Below are 16,767 nucleotides of genomic sequence, written 5' to 3'. Positions count from 1 at the left end.
GAATTTCAGTGCAGCATCCCAGTGGTAAAAGTCAGGTATGAACCTGGACTTTCCAAATGTTCAAGGGCATTTTAGTTTCAGATTTGTATTTTACATGCCAGAAAACATGCTAATAGTACTAATTGCTAAAGATGTCTGTATTATATCCATAAGTGCCCCAAGATACGGGTGTCTGAAATGACATAGGCCTGCTCTCAAGAAACAACCTATTTAAGAAACCCCAATAAAGCTCAAGATTGCTAGATGATACTCTGTTTCTCTCAACGAATGGTCTGGGTTTGAGAGTTGCCTGAATGCGGGTGGGTTTTGACTTCCGTCTTCTCTTTGCCTAGGTTCCTTTTGATGATGGGAGTTTTGTTCTGTTGCGGAGCTGGTTTCTTTATCCGAAGGCGAATGTACCCTCCTCCACTAGTAGAAGAACCTACTTTTAACGTGTCTTACACCAGACAACCAGTCAACACTGCGTCAGGTCAGAGACTGCTCATTAAACAAGTTTCACTAATTTCTTACATTTGCCAAGGCATTTAAAAAAGGTGGGTTAGGGGGTTTTATTTGGTTGGTTTTTGGAAACTGTGGGATTTGGACAAGGAATTGCACTTGCAGTAAACTGTGGAGCCACCTCCTGTGACGAGTGAAGTCTTCTGCCTTCCAAACAATGTAATTCAGCCGCAGCAGTGTTTCTGAAACCCAGGGTGACAGGACTTTCAGTTCCTTTCCATTGTGGTTCCTGATACCTTTACAGCTGTGCGTCCATGCATGGAAGGAGGATAGCAAGTTCTCACTTTGCAGTGTTGACAAAATTATAGGCATCCAAAATGAACGATGACATGAAGGAAGAGTTTTAAATACAGTTGGTACCATTTGGCAGAGGTGAAGGAAAGCCTAACATTTTTCTTCTATGGACTGGCTATCTTACAAGTCTTCTCTTTTTGATGAGCCCGTGCGCTGGGCTACAGTTTTTTCTGCAGCAGTGGTCTTTCTCTCCTTGTCAGTCTGCTCGCTGGTCAGCAATGGCCGTGAGCATCAGGAGGATCTGCTTAGTGATGGCTCCTCTGGCAATACTGCATTCTAACTTTCCTATTTCTTCCCCTCTGGCTGTTATATAGTTGGGAGAATTCAGCAAAATAAGAGTCACCTGTAAGCAGAAGATGTTTGTGCCTTATGGGAGCAGTTTGAATCCAGCTGTCTCTAGTTGGAAGACCTTCTGCAGTACTGAGATTATATCTGAGTGCACACTCAGGTGCTTGCCTTCTCCCTGCCTCAGCAAGGCCAAACTGAGACATTTTTAACCACTGTCCGGATTGCATAAGCCGGTGCTAACTTGTGCCTGTGAAAGCACACACATACGCACATGCAGGCACGCTTGGTACACTGACACTTTTCCTGCCAGGCTGATATTTTGCCGCACATTGTATTAAAGCTGAAGCCAGAGGATAATTACGTTTTCTGACAACTTTTTCAGAACTGGCAATTTGATTTTGTTTTATAGTGGCTTGGAAGTGGAAATACAACTGAATATTTTCTATTGAGAAGGGAGATCTCTCTGAAAATTTGCTGCCTCAAACCTCTTTATCAAAATTCGTCTTCTGAAACACTACATCTCTGCAGTATTGTGGCTGCATCAAGACAGCCTCCTTAGAAAAGTGTCCTAAACCCCTTTCTAGCTAGCTGTGACTATGAGCGTTGTGCAGAGAGGCGGCATTCAGGCTCTCTGCCCTGTTGTGCTGGCTATTGCACGCCCATGTGCCTTGTGCAGACTTCGGAAATGCTCTTTCTTGTACCCTTAAGCAGGTACCTACCCATAGACATACATTTCCCCCCTCTCTCTCACAGGGCTAAATGGATAAAAAGATGTTACATACACAACTAACATTTTATTCACCCTTTTTTTTTTTTCTAAATCCTAAAAGTTTTTTTTAGGGCTTCCATTCTGCATCTGTTTTTATGCTTGACTGAACAAACATTTCCACAGAGAGTATTTATTTTTCAACAGTGGGGAGGGAGCCAAACTAACTAAACTATATTTTTAAGCCTGAAAAATAACCTCAAGATTATGTGAACAGGGAGTGCCTTTGGCTGGATTGGTGAATACCAGATTTAATTTTAGAGCAAGGTTTTAGTTTTTCATGGAATGCAAACTGCAGGCAAATATAAGCACAAGCCCTTTGACAACCTCCTTAGGCTACCTGCTTCCAGACTGTTATTACTATTTCTTAAAAACTCTGGGCTCTGAGCTAACCCCACCAAATTTTTTTCCTACTTTTTCTATTATTCTAGGAATATTCAACAGCAAAAGCAATGGGAATTAGTAGTCAACCAAGTTCTCATTTTCCTCTACCTCCTCTTCCAGATTTGGTGGCAGTAGCCAGCTCATGGTTGAGGTGGAGCCCTTGAAATGTGGCTCCTTGCCCATCTCCCTCCTTCTTTGTAGAGATAACAGCAGCATCTTCTGCCATCGCAGCAGCAGCCTGGAGGTGGGAGTGCTTTTTCTGTGGGCCTGACTGGGAAAATGGATTGAACACCTCACCTGCAAGCAGCAGTTTGCAGACCTGGAGGTGTCTTTCACTTTAGGTCTGGCCTCCATAGCCCCAAACTGGCAGTTCAGGTGCTAGAAGAAGGGTCCCTTTGTAGACACTTAACAAATGAGTTGATAATCAAGTGTTGTTTTCTGCTGTGTTTAATGAACTGAAAAAATATCTCAAAAGATTGGTGTCCACACTTGCCCCCCCTCAATCAATAATAATACATGGAAGTTTTAATGAAAACAGTTATTTTCCTAAAGAGCAAGCTGCAGTGAGCTGCCTCAACCTCTCCCATTTCCCCATGTGGATGGAAGTTGCAGAAATGCAGAGCTGGGCAGGATTTAACTTTCAAACAAAAATGCTTAAGAAAAAGGCTACAGAAAAGGATATTAGCCCAAACTTTGGAGAGGTAGGACTCGGCTCCTGTTCCCAGCCCGGCTCTCCCGCAGCCACGTGCTGATGCTATAGGTGGAAGCAGAAGGAGGGCTTCTTGTCACCGTTGCAAAGGAAGAGAGGCTGCGGAGCAGCCCTCTTCGTTCGGACAGGCAAAAGGAAAAGTTATTGTGGTGGTGCATTAAAATTACTGTGCTAAGAAGGAAATAGCTGTGTTCCTGGTCTGCTTTCTATCCTCTTTGCTCCCGAGTGTCCAAAGCAAGGTCCCTAGGCAGACACCCCAGGCACTGGGACAGTTTGCACCCCAGTGCCTTATGGCTCGATCCATCTGATTTAATATTGTAAGGACACATTTTTGGGTTTGGTATGTAGCTCCTTCCTGAATGCTTGCAGTACTAAAGGATACTTAAAGCTTCAGGAAGCCTGTATTCCTTCTGTGGCAATAGTGAGTCCTAGTGTTACTAAGTCATGGAAAACTAATGATTGAGTGGAAAATCTGTGAGAGGCTGTGTCATTATAAGAAAAACAGACTGACATCAAGAGAAGAAAACCTGTTGCTCAGCCATGATTTTTTTTTTTCCGGTCCAGTCTTATTTAGAGACAAAGAGAAGAAAACTAATTTACATATTCCAATAGAGACTGTCTGTGACTTTAATTGCTGGAATTGCATTAAGTCGTCTTCCAACACTCGCTGTGATATCTGACGAGGGTTACATGCCACCTTTGTTATTCCTCATGGCAGCAGTCTCTGTTACTCATCAAGTGTCATGGCTAAGGAATTTTGCGTTTGATCATACGTTTCCTTTCCTCATCCCTGTAGGCTCCAATATTGTTTCTTAAATCTAATCTGTGCAAAGCGATCTTGTCCCATTGTGTTAGCCAGCCATAATTGGCTTCAACTTGGGTTTTTGCCTCATACATGTTTACTCCTTAGCTGTATCGTGCCTTGAAGGGAAATTATCTATTTAAGATGCACTCTGGTGTACGGGCAGATCCAGTACACCACAAAATAATCTGTGAAGTCCTTTTGTAAGACTTGACACCTGAGTCAGGGCTGCAGTGGAAACGCCTTTGTCCATCTAGGATTCCACGCCTCTCCTTTCTGCAGGCATGACAGCTTTTCTGTCCAGGGAACTGAGCAGGGCTCACTGTTTTCCCTTTCAAATGGTAGTCACTTGGGGCAATGGTACGCTTTGTTTCACTAAATGATTTCTATTGCATGCAAAATTGAAACTTTTTGGTGAAATCTCAAGAAGTGAATGTAGTCCTGCAAGCCTGGGTTTTCTCTGGAACAGCAGAAAGGTGTCTTGTTGTCTTTGCTCTGATGAATACTTTGAGACAACTTGTCCAAGTGTGCAGAGTATAGGCCCTGGAAGAGCATGACCTTATGCTGCTGCCATTGTTGATACCTTTTCTCTCCTTTTCTTTCTTTCAGGGTCACAACAACCTGGAGTGCCGTATTACACAGATCCAGGTGGACCTGTGATGAATCCCATGGCTATGGCTTTCCATGTCCAGCCCAATTCCCCACAAGGAAACCCGGTTTATCCGCCCCCGCCTTCCTACTGCAACACACCACCTCCCCCTTATGAGCAGGTGGTGAAATCCTCCACGTGAGGACTCTCTGGCTCTCTGACCTGACTGTCTGAGAAGAAGGTGCCATTGCAAAAATGACCGAGATGGAGGGCATCTGCCCATTGGAACACTTGCTAGTTCTCCAAGTCCTCTCTCCCTTCCTTCCCTGCACCTTTCCTCATTAAAGTTACTTGCAAAGGGGTGATTTTTAAATATTTTTTTTTTAGTAGAAGTGGATTTTTTCTTTCTCTTCAAAATAAGAGAAGTTGTCTTTGTAATGCTTTTAATGGAAACCTATATTTAAAACCTGTATGTCTTTCTCTTTATTTACTGTTTGTTTCAATCACGGGTTTAATTGCCTTGTGGCAGGCTACTGATATGCAACCCCAGAGTGATGTGCACTCTCATAAAACCCCATGGCAGAAATGCCCTCATCTAAGGGAAATGACAGAGAAAGAGGGCAGAAGTAGAAGAGGGAGGGCAATGCTTTTACCAGAAATGGTGGCCACCATATTTTCCATTACGTTTTTCTTATGAAACTTGGTTCTGATGCACAACAGAGAGACGCTGTGATAGAAGCCCATGAGTGATGGGAGCACCAGTGTTGGTTGAGTTGTGGCAGGGGCTTTGCCAAGTGCCCTAGAAAAGAGGGAGTCATTACTTTAAATGATGCATCTAAAAGCAGAGGACCAGGACTTGAGTGTTTCTTGGCCAGCACCTGGACTCTGCCTGTGTGATCGGCATCCTGACTCCCCTTGGTTTGTCAGCACTGAGATTATATGAAACAGCCGATGACCTAAATGTTGGTAGTGAGAGGGAGGTGTTATAACCTCAGAGCTACTTGTGCTTGTTCCTCTTGCCAGAACAGTTAGAAACTCTGAAATACGTAGGTAAGTTTTCTTTCCTAAATCGGAAAATAACTACAGTAAGAAAGAATGGGAGCACACCTCCAAGTTTGGTCCCTTTGAAACTGATGGGAGTTTTGTCCCTGAGAAACAGTAGCTTTCATTGTGGTCTTACTGCTGCCACAAAGAGTACTGAGCAGAGCTGTCGCCTCCAGGTGACAGATCTGTAAAACTGCTCTCCTCTGTAGGCCAGACAAATAAATAACTTTTGGGGCTGGTGTGTAAGAGCAGTTCCTTGGCCTGATGTGCAGATGGTTTGGCTTTCAAACACTCTTAGCTCTTGGTGGGGTTTGCTGTGAGTGGCCCCAGGATTCCAAATTCACTCTCATGCTCGTGGCTGCCTCTCTTGAATGACCGCAAGTCAACACCTTCAAATAAACACAGAGCCCCTTTCCCTCTGAGGGCTCTCAGGCCCATCTAGCAAAAGCATGAAGCTACTCTGAGGCATGACTACATACTAATGGGACCTTCTCCCTTACCGTGTATTCAGAGCCATGTCACTAACAAGTGACAAAAAGATGATGTCATCACCTTCTACTGCTGAAGGACCTGCAGAAACAGCATAGCTGAGGGTGAAGAGTCCGATATTGTCCTTTGGGTACCGGGTGAGTGCTTACTGCCAATACACTGACTGTTCCTGTGGCACTCCAGTCAGGGCACAGAAATCACCCTGCAGTGGTTTGGAGTACCCTGAAAACCTGCGTTGCGCAGAGAACAGCTTTATTGTGCCGTTAATGCATGTCAGTGGTTTGTGAGAATTTCCTCCTAGGCAGAAAGCTAGGTTTGCAGAAGTGGCAGAAAAGAGCATCCCTTTGTTATGAATGTGAGTCTCTAACAGAAAAAAAACCCAAGGGATGCTGTGTTTCTAAAAGCTGCTGGTGGTGTTAATAGTCATCTGGAGCAGAGCTAGCTTTTGAGGAGCTCACTCCCGCAGAGCTGACTTGGGTGAAATTGCAACTGATGTAATTGCTTGGCAGCTGGGGAAGGGAGAAAAGTATTTTACAGTCTGTTCTACTGATGGGTGTTGTGGAGACCTGCCTGGTTTGGCAGGACCAAAACTCTGATTCACATTGTGTTACGTTCCCCAACATCCTTTCTCTATAACCTGCCTTCCAGGACAGTGGTGGCTTCTCTGAGCCAGGGAAAGCTGTGTCTGTCATTTCAGGACATAGAGCCCCTGTTCTGGTCCATAAGGATGATTCTCAGGTGGCATAGAAGATCTTTAAAGGATAGCAGAGCTGATTCTCTCTCCAGTGAAATGAGGGTCAGTGCAAGGGTAGACTCAAGCTCTGAGTTTGCACTTGCATTATAATCCATGCAAGGTTCTCCTAAAACGTATCCTGCTACGTATGTTTAAGTTCAGCATATGTTTTAAAATGTGGAATGATACACACTTATCTTAGGCTGCAAAATATTCTTGCTTTTTTTGAAGCAGGGCACTTTCTGTTGTGCTAGCAGGATTCACATGCCCTGGTCCAGGCTTTTGCTTAAACTGCATTATAACTGATTACAATTCAGCTATCCACAGTCTAATACTTTTCACAGTTCTTTTTCACCGCACTTAGAGATGAAGAAATGCCAGCAGTCCTAGGTAAGCCGCCTTTTGAGTTGAAATGTATTTTAGTAGTGGTGAACTTAGGAAGGACAAAAATATTGTCTTATCTTCTCGGAGCTGATATTGTGTAAATGGTGTAGCTAGAGCTGAACCTTAAGTAACCTTTCCATCGTTTCAGGTATTTTCATAGGCAGAGCTGTTTTGCAATCATTTGGCTTTTTCATTTTAAGTTGCAAAACATAAAAGCAGCTAGTCATGTCGAATGCTCATGTAAATGCTTGGAGAGAACTGCCTGACAAGTGAATGCTTTGATTTTCTTAAACATCAGGGGTTCTGCACAAACTTCATGGCATGTGAGAAAAGACCGAATGAGCAGTTATGTGCTGCTCCTCCCCTATTGCTGTGCTGCTTGGAGGGCTCTTTCCAGTCACCTTGTCTCCTCCCCAGTATATCACAGGTTGGAGAACCTCCTCCCTATACCCATTCATCGAACCTGAGCCAGCACAGAAATACTTTTCAAAATATTTCAGTAATAAAATGCTTTTCCTTACTGTGCATCATCAAAAGGGACAAAGCAAAGTAGTTCTGTGTGTGCAGTGTTGGCTCAGCGGACACTTAAGATACAAAAATGTTCATTTTATATATGATTACTAGGTCCATCTGCCTGCACAACTGTACATATATATTCTAAATTTGTGTGCACTCAAAGTTTAACACCGACTATGGTTATATATACAGGGCATAATCTTTTTTAAAAGGAAATCCAACCTGTCTTTTTCTGTCAATAGAAATGACAACAGATCTCATGTTAGTAGATAGTTGTTGTTAAGTCCTTTTATATTCTGAAATGTATCTACGAGAGCTGGCGTTTTCCTGACCACATTGAATAGAAGCCTTTTATAGTGTAATTCTTACGCTGTACATTGAAATTCAATTTCTGGTGAAGTTTTCCTTGAAGGCTGGCTGGTTTATTTGCTAGTGTTGGTGGATGACGCTACCTCTTGCCACACACACACACACACGCCTCTTCTAGCAAACTTGCTTGGTCTTCTCTTAAAAATGCGGCATCTGTGTAGGCATCCATTTGAATTGCTTACAAACTGTGTACATGCCTTTCCTCTCACTGTCTTGCTTTTGGAAGGTTTTAGGTTTCTTCTCATTTTTTTCCCTTCTAACCAGTGGGCAGTGATGAGAGGTGAGGTGTGCAATCCCAGAGGTGAAGGAAAACATCATCTTCAACCCAATTTTACTTGGCAGTAGTGATGCACTAGGAGCTGGCAGCTGCTGCAGCTTCACTAATGTGAGCTTCCCTATGGTGTGTTGATGTTTTATCCATCGGGATGCCTGTGTCGGATTCTCTGGGTGCTGCTACTGTGTCCTCTCTCAAACACAACACAGGTTTTGGTGTCTCGCTGCTGAGGCAGGGTGGTGTGACTGCAGAATAAAGTTGGTGCTGGTGGTTGGGAGCTCCCAGCTGACTCCCCACCTGCCTTTGAGATCTCACCATTTATGTCAGAAAGTTGATTTCATGTGCTGTGAGGATAGGGTGCCTGTTTCTTTCATTGGTGTTTGATGTGGGGGTTTAAATGCCTTCACCTTAGACAGAATGGAGATGCTTAAGCCTAGCCACTGAGCCCAGAGGGGAGCCAGGAACATAAACAATACCTCCTTGAGGTCCTTTCTTCGGTTGTGCATCATCAAAACATGTCTGATATATCTGTGAGGAGGCAGTCATCGGGAGGAGCATCCCTAGGTGGGTAAGGAAGGGAAACCTTTGAGGTCTCTGCTGCTGTGACCCTGGCAGCAGCGGGGATGGGAAGGGAGTTAGTCCCTTTCTGCCACGACAAAATCTCCACTTTGAGAGCCCAGGCACTACCAGGGACTCTTGGCACACCTTGCACGTAGCTCTGGTGAGGCCAGGGCTTCGTACATCCATGTGCGAAAAGCCCAGGCTGCGCTGTGGGAAGGGGAGGGAACCTGCCCTTTTTGTGGCTGGGCAGCTGGTTTTTCAGCCAGAGGTTTCGCTGTCAGTCCTATCTCAATGAAGAACCGCAAAGATTATGGATGACTGGATGTGCTTTGCTCTCTTTTCTTGGGGACCGTGCAGGGAGGGAGCGAGCAGAGGTCTTTGCAGACTTGACCGAAACACCATCCACCCTTCCTCCTCATGAACTCTTCAGCTAGCGCTGCCCTACCTCCATCCCACCAGCCATGTGTCTCCCAGGCCAGAGTGGTGCAGGGTGTGGACTCTGCTCCCCAGGTGGAGGGAATAGTTTAGTTCTCAAGTGTTTTTCAGGTCATTAATTGGACCAGTCTGGCTACAGATACCAGAACACCTTGAGATTTATTTTGGATTCTGTTAAATCGATTGGCTGGCTGATGAGTGCTAAGGGTAAGTGCTTGGGACAGATTCCTCCACACGCTAGAAATGCACTTCTTTGGCAGAACAGGCCTTCTTAAATCTTGGTTTAGGGAGTAAGCCGAGGGTGAGCAGGCTCTGCCAGCCTCCCCTCATCTCTGTCATGTATGTGAACCACCCTGCCATGGGCTGCAGCCACAAAACCTGGCAGCAGGGGATGGATGCAGGCAGTGCCAGGCTGGTCAGGAGCTGCCTGTCAAATGCGATGCAGTCGGGGAGGCGCACAAATGCTCAGCTCTGTGGGTTTGGGAAGAAAATCAATCCCAAGCCCTGAGCGGCTGTCCTCCACTCCCGCAGCCCCATCTTGCGTGGTGGCAGTGGAGAGCTGGCAGTCTGGGTACCTGCTGCACTAGGGAGATGTTTTTGGTTGGGGGAGAGGCAGATGGATGCGTGTGACCCAGCAGCAAAAGAGGGACAGAAGTTATCTGGCTTTCATCAGTAAAGGTGTGAAGTGGCACAGCCTGGAAACTTGCTGGTTAGCATTGTGTGTGATGCTCTATGGCTGTGGTCAGCTCCAGGGGTTTACACAGACTTATCAGCCTGGGTTTGCTGGTGGGCTGCTGCGGTTTGAGCGGGGTGGAGAGGAAGAATACTCTTGTAATACTATCTTCTTCTAACTAGCTACTGCCAGGAGTAAGCAGGGGTGCAGAGCAACTCCATGATCATGGGACCAGCCTCACAGGTGCTGTGTCCTGCCTGTCCCAGGAGGCTTTGGGAATTACTTTCCTTGGGCTTTTTTTTTTCTCCTCTCCCTCTTGTATGGTCCACACATCTCCTTTCAGCCCTGCAGCAGGAGAGTGATGTCTCATTCAAGATTCCTCCCGTCGGAAGAAAACCAGCAATGGGGATTGCTTTTTTGTCCTTCAGCAGGGCTGTAAAGCCTCTTTGAGCAGTCAGGCTGAAGCTCAACCTTCAGCCACTAGTGTCAGGGCTGTAACTGCCTCAGGCTCACGCTGGAGGCAAGGGCTGGCTGTTGTCAGACCATCTCCTGACCACAGGAGATGCTTTTTTTCCTCAGGAAAGTAAGTAAGTTTTCATGCCATGAGGTGCCTTCCCTCCAATGTGCTGCCTTACCCTGCTATTGAGGGAAGGCTCCATATTAGTGGGTGAATTAGTTTCATTGCAGTCTGAGGGTTCATAAGGTTTTGCTGCTGCTTCTTCAGCCTTCCAGCAAGTACGCAGCTGTGGCACTCACTGTCAGGCCCTGGGCACCTGAGACACCTCTGCCACGGTGTGGGTGAGGGAGCCCATCAAGGCAGCAGTGTTGGGCTGAAGCCGCTAAAGTAGCACAATCTTATTCATGGCATTTTGTTCTCGTGTCTCTCTCCTCTACCTCCTTCTCCCTGGTGTGACTGGGTACCCCATGGCTCACAGGAGAGGGGCAAACATCCCCTGCAGCATCCTGCAGTGCCTTCCGTGCCTCCCAGTAATTAGCAGGCTGACTCATCAGTTCTGCTGCAAATAGGCCCTGGATTGACAAGGAGGGTACCAACCCTGCCATTTCTGTTTGGGGCTGCCAGGCAGCTGCACCTGTGTTGCATTATCACTTTGGGAAAAGATAATGTAGTGAGAAGCTTTTTTGTTTTGTGGGTGGGGTTTTTTTCCTTGTCTTTAGAGCCCCATGACAGCTTACACCACTGTGAAAACAAACAGCTGGGACTGCATTTTCCAACAAGCTCTTCAGCCTATGTGAAGCAGCAAAGGAGGTATTGCTTTCTTCCCTACTTCAACCAACCAACCAACCCCAAAACCCTCAGATGGCCGAATTTTATATGCATATACCCAAGAAGCCACTTCTTGGCACACAGGTCAGCCAAGGAGATAAAACACCTTGTCAAATGGCAGAGATTTTTTTTTAATTTTTTCCCCATTTTTCTTTTTCTGGTCTAACTAATGCACCACTGCTAATTCAGTGGGTAAAAGAAACAGGCCAGGATATCTTTGGAGGCCCTGTGGCTGTGGGAGCCTTCCCCTCTGGTGCCCTGTCCCTGGAGGGTTGAGCTGCCGTCTGGGATTTTACAGTTGTTTGTACTCTCTGACAGGGAAACATGCAGGGGAAGATTCGGCATAAGGCAGTTTCTACAAAGCAACTGCTAGACAATAATGTTATTAAAGAGGAGAAGTGCAACTGGCAACCACTGTCCCAGGCTGCCAGGTGCTGCCAGGTGCAAGAGACAGCAGAGAAAGCAGAGGGAACAGTGACAAGCAGCCCTCTGACCCCAGCCCCTGCAGACAGAGGTAGCTCCTTAGCTGCGTATACATGTTATTTTGGCTTTATGAAGTGAGAGAAGTCGCAAGAATATGTGTATGTGTCTGTATCTGTGTCTCTATATATAGTTATTGCTCGCTGCCTAACCCTAGCTTACCTAATAGCTACAGCTGGATTTACAGCATCCCACTTGTAGCTGTTGAAGAGAAGCGGTGGCTGAAGACAGGTCACTACTGCTCCCTGTGTGCAAATCACAGCTGCTCTGCCGTGCAGAGACTGGATTCTTGCACCTGTGAATCAACATGAAACCAATGAAAACAGATAGGGGAAAAGCAAACAATGTCTTCAGGAAAAAGACTGCTGCATCAAAAAACCCTGATGGGCTCGGGCAGCATGCTGCTGCCTAGCTATTACCTGTCACGCAGCACACACGCTTCCTCCCACCTCTCTATCCCAGCCTATTTTGCTGGGACTATTGTGCCAGAAAAGTCCCAATGCATTTATCAAGCTACAGCTGAATTTGTACCAATTATCTTCACGTCCCTACCTACAGATCAGAAATAATGCTATTAATTCACAAAAGCAGCAGTTGCTCTCAGTGGCAGAGGGTCACCAGTGGCACATGGGGCGTTGAAACAGAAATACTGCCCCTTGCTTGCAGCACACTTGAAGTTTTCTGTTAAAGCCTAGCTAGAGAAAAACATTGACCTTTCTCAAAGCTGGAAAACATGTTAGTCAGCTGAACAGAGAAATTTCATACATGTGTTCTTAAAAATGAGCTAGTCATGTCAGGCTTTAGCTGCAAACTCTTCAACAGGACCTATGTGGCCAGAAAGGAAGGCAACACTTTGCACTAAGCAATCCACGCCAAAATTCACCTGGGAGAAGCAGCAGTAAAGAGGCCTGCAATGCTTAGTAGAAGGTGAAGTTTTTTTTAAAAAAAAAAAACAACAAAAAAACCACAATTTGCCCACACTCTGGCACACATTTCATCCTGCAGGACTATGACCTCGGGAAGCATGACCGCTATCACTACAAGTGCTGGAGGGAAGGAAGGAGTACAATGGTGGGGGAAAAAAAAAAAGGAATCACACAAATTACCACCACATAGCTTGATCTTTACTATTAAAGCCAAAGAACAAAACATCAGCATTTTTTTTTTCCTCTTTTTCTGCCCAAAGAGCATCTCCATTTTTAACACTACTGCTTTTTGCAACAGATGGACTATTACACACAGACAAAGCAAACCAGGGAATATTGAGACACTTTCCATATTTTTAGTTTGATGTGATTTCTGAAAACAATGCCTTGGTGAAATGCATTTTTTCACCTTCACACAGTATCCTTTCTTAATGGGCCACCTAAATATCACAACGCTGTGATGAACAGAAAGGAGCCACAGGGAAATTCACGTCAGGAAGACGAGGCAGACGCACTGTCAGGTACTTCCTGACTCAATACATTACGTTTCCAGTCTTGCTCAATTCCAAGAGGATTCTGTGGAGAAAGACGGTGCAAGGCCCCACCGCAGCAGAAGGCTGGCTACGGTACAGAAGGAGCTGGTAGCTGACTTGCTCATTATTTCGACGGGTGCACTCAAGCATCTCGGGGATCTGCTCAGTATTAAGCTGTTCTAAATGCGTATATACCTATATATTTTTTAAACCAGCGAGTTTTAATTCCCCTTGGGCTCCAGCCAGCCAAAATCACCTCCCACAGGTGCCATTCCAAGCTCAGCAGCCAAGAAGGCGTATATGTATGTAATCTGTATATAATTTTGTAATAAAAAACCCCCCTGCCTGTCAAACCCCCAGTTAAGCGGTCAGTACCACGCATGCTCAGGATCTGCTGGGAAGGCCGGTGGCTTCTGTTCTGTGTTCGCAGGTGGTTCCTGCAGACCTGGCAAGCCCCTTTCCCTGTTAACCCACCCCATATGCTCTGCAGTCACAGTGGAGGGGAAGGAAAAAAGAGGTGGGGGTGGTCTGAAACAGGATCAGGGCTGCCATCTACCTCCTTTGCAAGGATTTCTGAGAGACTTCACCCTGGGCCAGGTTCCTCCTGGGGTTGTTTACAGGCAGGGTCAGTGATCCACAGGCTAAGAGTTAGACCTCAGCACGCTTGCCACGGAGGAACATCTCAATTGAGATGGCCTCTACTGGTACACTCTGTGCATTGCCTCCTGGTAATCTGCTCTGCCTGTTCCCCACTGATCCCTCCGTTTTCTGCCGCTCTGCTCCTGTTTGCTTCACCCCAGCCGCTTGCCATGCAGCTTCCCTCATTCCCACTGCCTTTCAGCAAAAATTTTTTCCCTTGTCCCTGGTTGCATGGATGCAGCTGGCTGTAGTGTTCCCCACCTCATCTTCTGCCCTTTGCCACAGGGGTGGAAGTGTCTCCTGCTGCTCCTGTGTTTTAGTCCTATCTGACAAACTAGCAGAGGAGCTATGCTGTGACATTAAGCCAGCACTGCTGCTCTTGCCCAGTAGAACTGAGCGTGGAGATTATTAACGTCCCAAAGGATTTGGCAACAGCCACTATAAAGTTCAAGGAAGTCACCTGCTACCATTCAGAGATTTATGCAGGAACGACAACGCATCTCCAAGCCCGACTGCAAATGCTGGCGCTCAGCAGATGGCCCACAGGTCACGTATATCCCAACGTGCACCTGAAAGGTCACAGTCTCTGCCATCTGTCACACTCCCACCCGACAGAAGATATCAATTAAAATAAGCACCTGGAATGACAGAGCACAGGGAGATCTGAGGGAAGGATGACAACAGAGCTTGAGTGAGAGTGCGCTACACTTACTTACCTTTCCCAAGCAGTAAGAGTACTTACTAACTGGAACACCTAAGCCCACTATAAGTGTACTTACAGTATGTCCCACTTCCCCTCCCAAACCGAGCACCTGATACTCAGGAGCACCTGGAAGCAGGTCTAGTATTTCACAATCCCACCACACTAGAAGGGGAAGCAAAGCACTAGCAACACAGTTAAAACTAAGTGCAAAGGGCTATTTCTGTTTGGATTTTAAGATGAAATCAACTTTAACTACAGCCTCTAGCAAAGGTTTCATATTTCTCATTAATCTTCTGCAGCCTCCACAAGCAGCTGGTATTTATTGTTCCTATCACACTATATAGGCTAAATGCAACAGAGTAGGAGAGGGAGCTAAGGGCCCAGAACAAATCACCGCCTTGGTATGGAAGCAACACTCATCCTGAGTTACCAGCATGAGAAACTGCCCTGACGCCCTCCCTTTTCATTTGTATACTAGATGCTGCAGGACAGGTTTATTACAAATCCACGTACAGGAGAGGAGAAGCAGAGTTATGCCGTCCCTGCTCTGCTCTTGGCAGCAGCAGGAGGTTATTATGGGTGACACCACCTTTGGTTTGTTAAGCTCATGCCACGGGATGGGGCTTTGCAGAAGTGGGGACAAGCATCTCCACCCTGCTGGAAGTGCCTAACACGCTAACCAGGTGCAAGGACCAAAGGAAGCCTCTCTTTCAGGCTTTCAAAAAATCCTCTCACAACAGCAGCAAAATACAAGTCAGGTGCCTTCCAACCTGCTAAGTTTCTGACAACTGAGATGGCATCATACCTCTTCATCAAAAAAGGCTGATCTCTATCACCTTAGCTTCTGCAGAAAAATAATTTTTCATCTTTTTTTTTTTGAAGTTGCCAGCTCACCAGTGAAGCTGGGCAATGTCCTGCAGTGAACTCTCTGGCATAAGGTGGAACTCTCTGGGTAACCACACTGCAGAAAGCGACACTGGTGTTGTGAGTCATGCACGAAGGTACAGGACAGAGATTCACACAGAGACCAGCTTTTTGCTAACAAGACTCAAATCAACAGACAACACCAATAAACATGCAGAGCATGTCAAAGACCTGAAGAAGACAAATACAACAAAAGAGAGAAAGTTCAAAACTTGACTTCTCTTGTCCTGTATCTGAAGGTGTCACTTCAACAGAACTTAAATGTGGCTTCTCCCATTCATGCTCTAATGACTTCATAGTCCTTTGAGGCGGGGGTTGAGAAAAGGGGTTTATCCATCCATCAGTTCAGAGTCGAGTTGGTTCAGTATCAGAGGCACTAAACAGTCTCATCTCTTTTGGCATCAATTTCCTTTCAAAATTATCTTTTAGCTGTCCTGTTCCACTTTGTTCTCCCTCCTCTGAGGTCCAAGTTCAAATGCTGGAAACTGGGAAGTCTCCGGTACTGAAATATCTGAGAGGAAGTGAATAGCTCCAGCCATGCCTAAAACATAATGAGAAAGAGATCTTTGTGCATCTTTGACATTAAAATATCACAGTTGACAGCAAAGGCAACAGTGCCTTTTTGAACACCTCCTCACTAGATCTTTTTTTAAGCAGGTGAACTTAGGGCCTACAGAAAGGCAAGTTCATCTGTACTTTGCCCAGGAAACCAAGTTTCACTTGAAAAAGATCAAAGGCACGAACCAAGATCTCTCTGCTACCATATTTTCAGCCGCACAACCTCAGTGCTCCTTCAATTAAGAAAAAGTAAATCCCCGTTTGGACCATCCCTCAGAATTTGAGCCGCTCTTGCTGATTATTTCACTGGTTAAAAAACAAAGGCAAAACTTTATTGTACTTGGGATGTACAGAATCATTTGTTCACTGTTCACTGTTCATAAAGAGGTCATCCAGAACCTGAAGCACTACCACCAGCATCACCTAATAAAACTCTTAATGTGACAGAGGCACCCTACAGCAGGAGAGCAAGCTCAGTTTTATGATCAAGCTAAAATCCTATTTTATCAACAGCTAAGCACATGTAAACAAAAGAGCCTTCCTGAAATACAGCATCTGATGCAAGTGAAACGATCCAGACAATCCCATCAGATGCACATGCAACTTCCACTGAAAGCGTGCACATACATGCAGCATTGGACAACTTCACGCACAACTTTGGCTACAAAAAACCCCACCCAAATTAAGACTTTTTTTGTCTCAAGTTTGAGACTTCTGGATTTTTCGAAAAAAAAATCACTGACATTAAAAAACTAAAATAGAAGCTGTATGTCAGCATTAAAGCACAAAACATCCTGCTGTTGGCATTGCTTCACCTTCTCATCAAATTTCAAAGTTCTTATACAACAGATTGTACGCCTGCCCTTTCCCTCTACAAGTGCATGCAAGGGAGCTTTCAGGAATAAGAATAA

General features: G+C 45.6%; 2 protein-coding genes across 2 annotated transcripts in view; one reads left to right on the top strand and one right to left on the bottom strand.

Annotated features, from left to right (window-relative positions):
- VOPP1 (VOPP1 WW domain binding protein) overlaps window positions 1–4,794 on the top strand; it is a 68,496-nt gene extending 63,702 nt beyond the window's left edge. The window contains exons 4-5 of the mRNA XM_054816429.1: window positions 333–469; window positions 4,351–4,794. Of these exons, the coding sequence (XP_054672404.1) occupies window positions 333–469; window positions 4,351–4,532 (319 nt within the window). The 3' untranslated portion in view covers window positions 4,533–4,794. The remainder of the gene's footprint in view (window positions 1–332; window positions 470–4,350) is intronic.
- Window positions 4,795–12,678: 7,884 nt separating this feature from the next.
- The window catches only part of LANCL2 (LanC like glutathione S-transferase 2), a 34,880-nt gene continuing 30,791 nt past the window's right edge, over window positions 12,679–16,767 (bottom strand). The window contains exon 9 of the mRNA XM_054817346.1: window positions 12,679–15,839. Coding sequence (XP_054673321.1) covers window positions 15,724–15,839 — 116 coding nt within the window. The 3' untranslated portion in view covers window positions 12,679–15,723. The remainder of the gene's footprint in view (window positions 15,840–16,767) is intronic.

The sequence above is a fragment of the Grus americana genome, chromosome 2 (assembly GCF_028858705.1).
Source record: "Grus americana isolate bGruAme1 chromosome 2, bGruAme1.mat, whole genome shotgun sequence".
In the NCBI taxonomy this organism is placed as follows: Eukaryota; Metazoa; Chordata; class Aves; order Gruiformes; family Gruidae; genus Grus; species Grus americana.
This window is presented reverse-complemented; position numbering and strand designations above follow the sequence as displayed.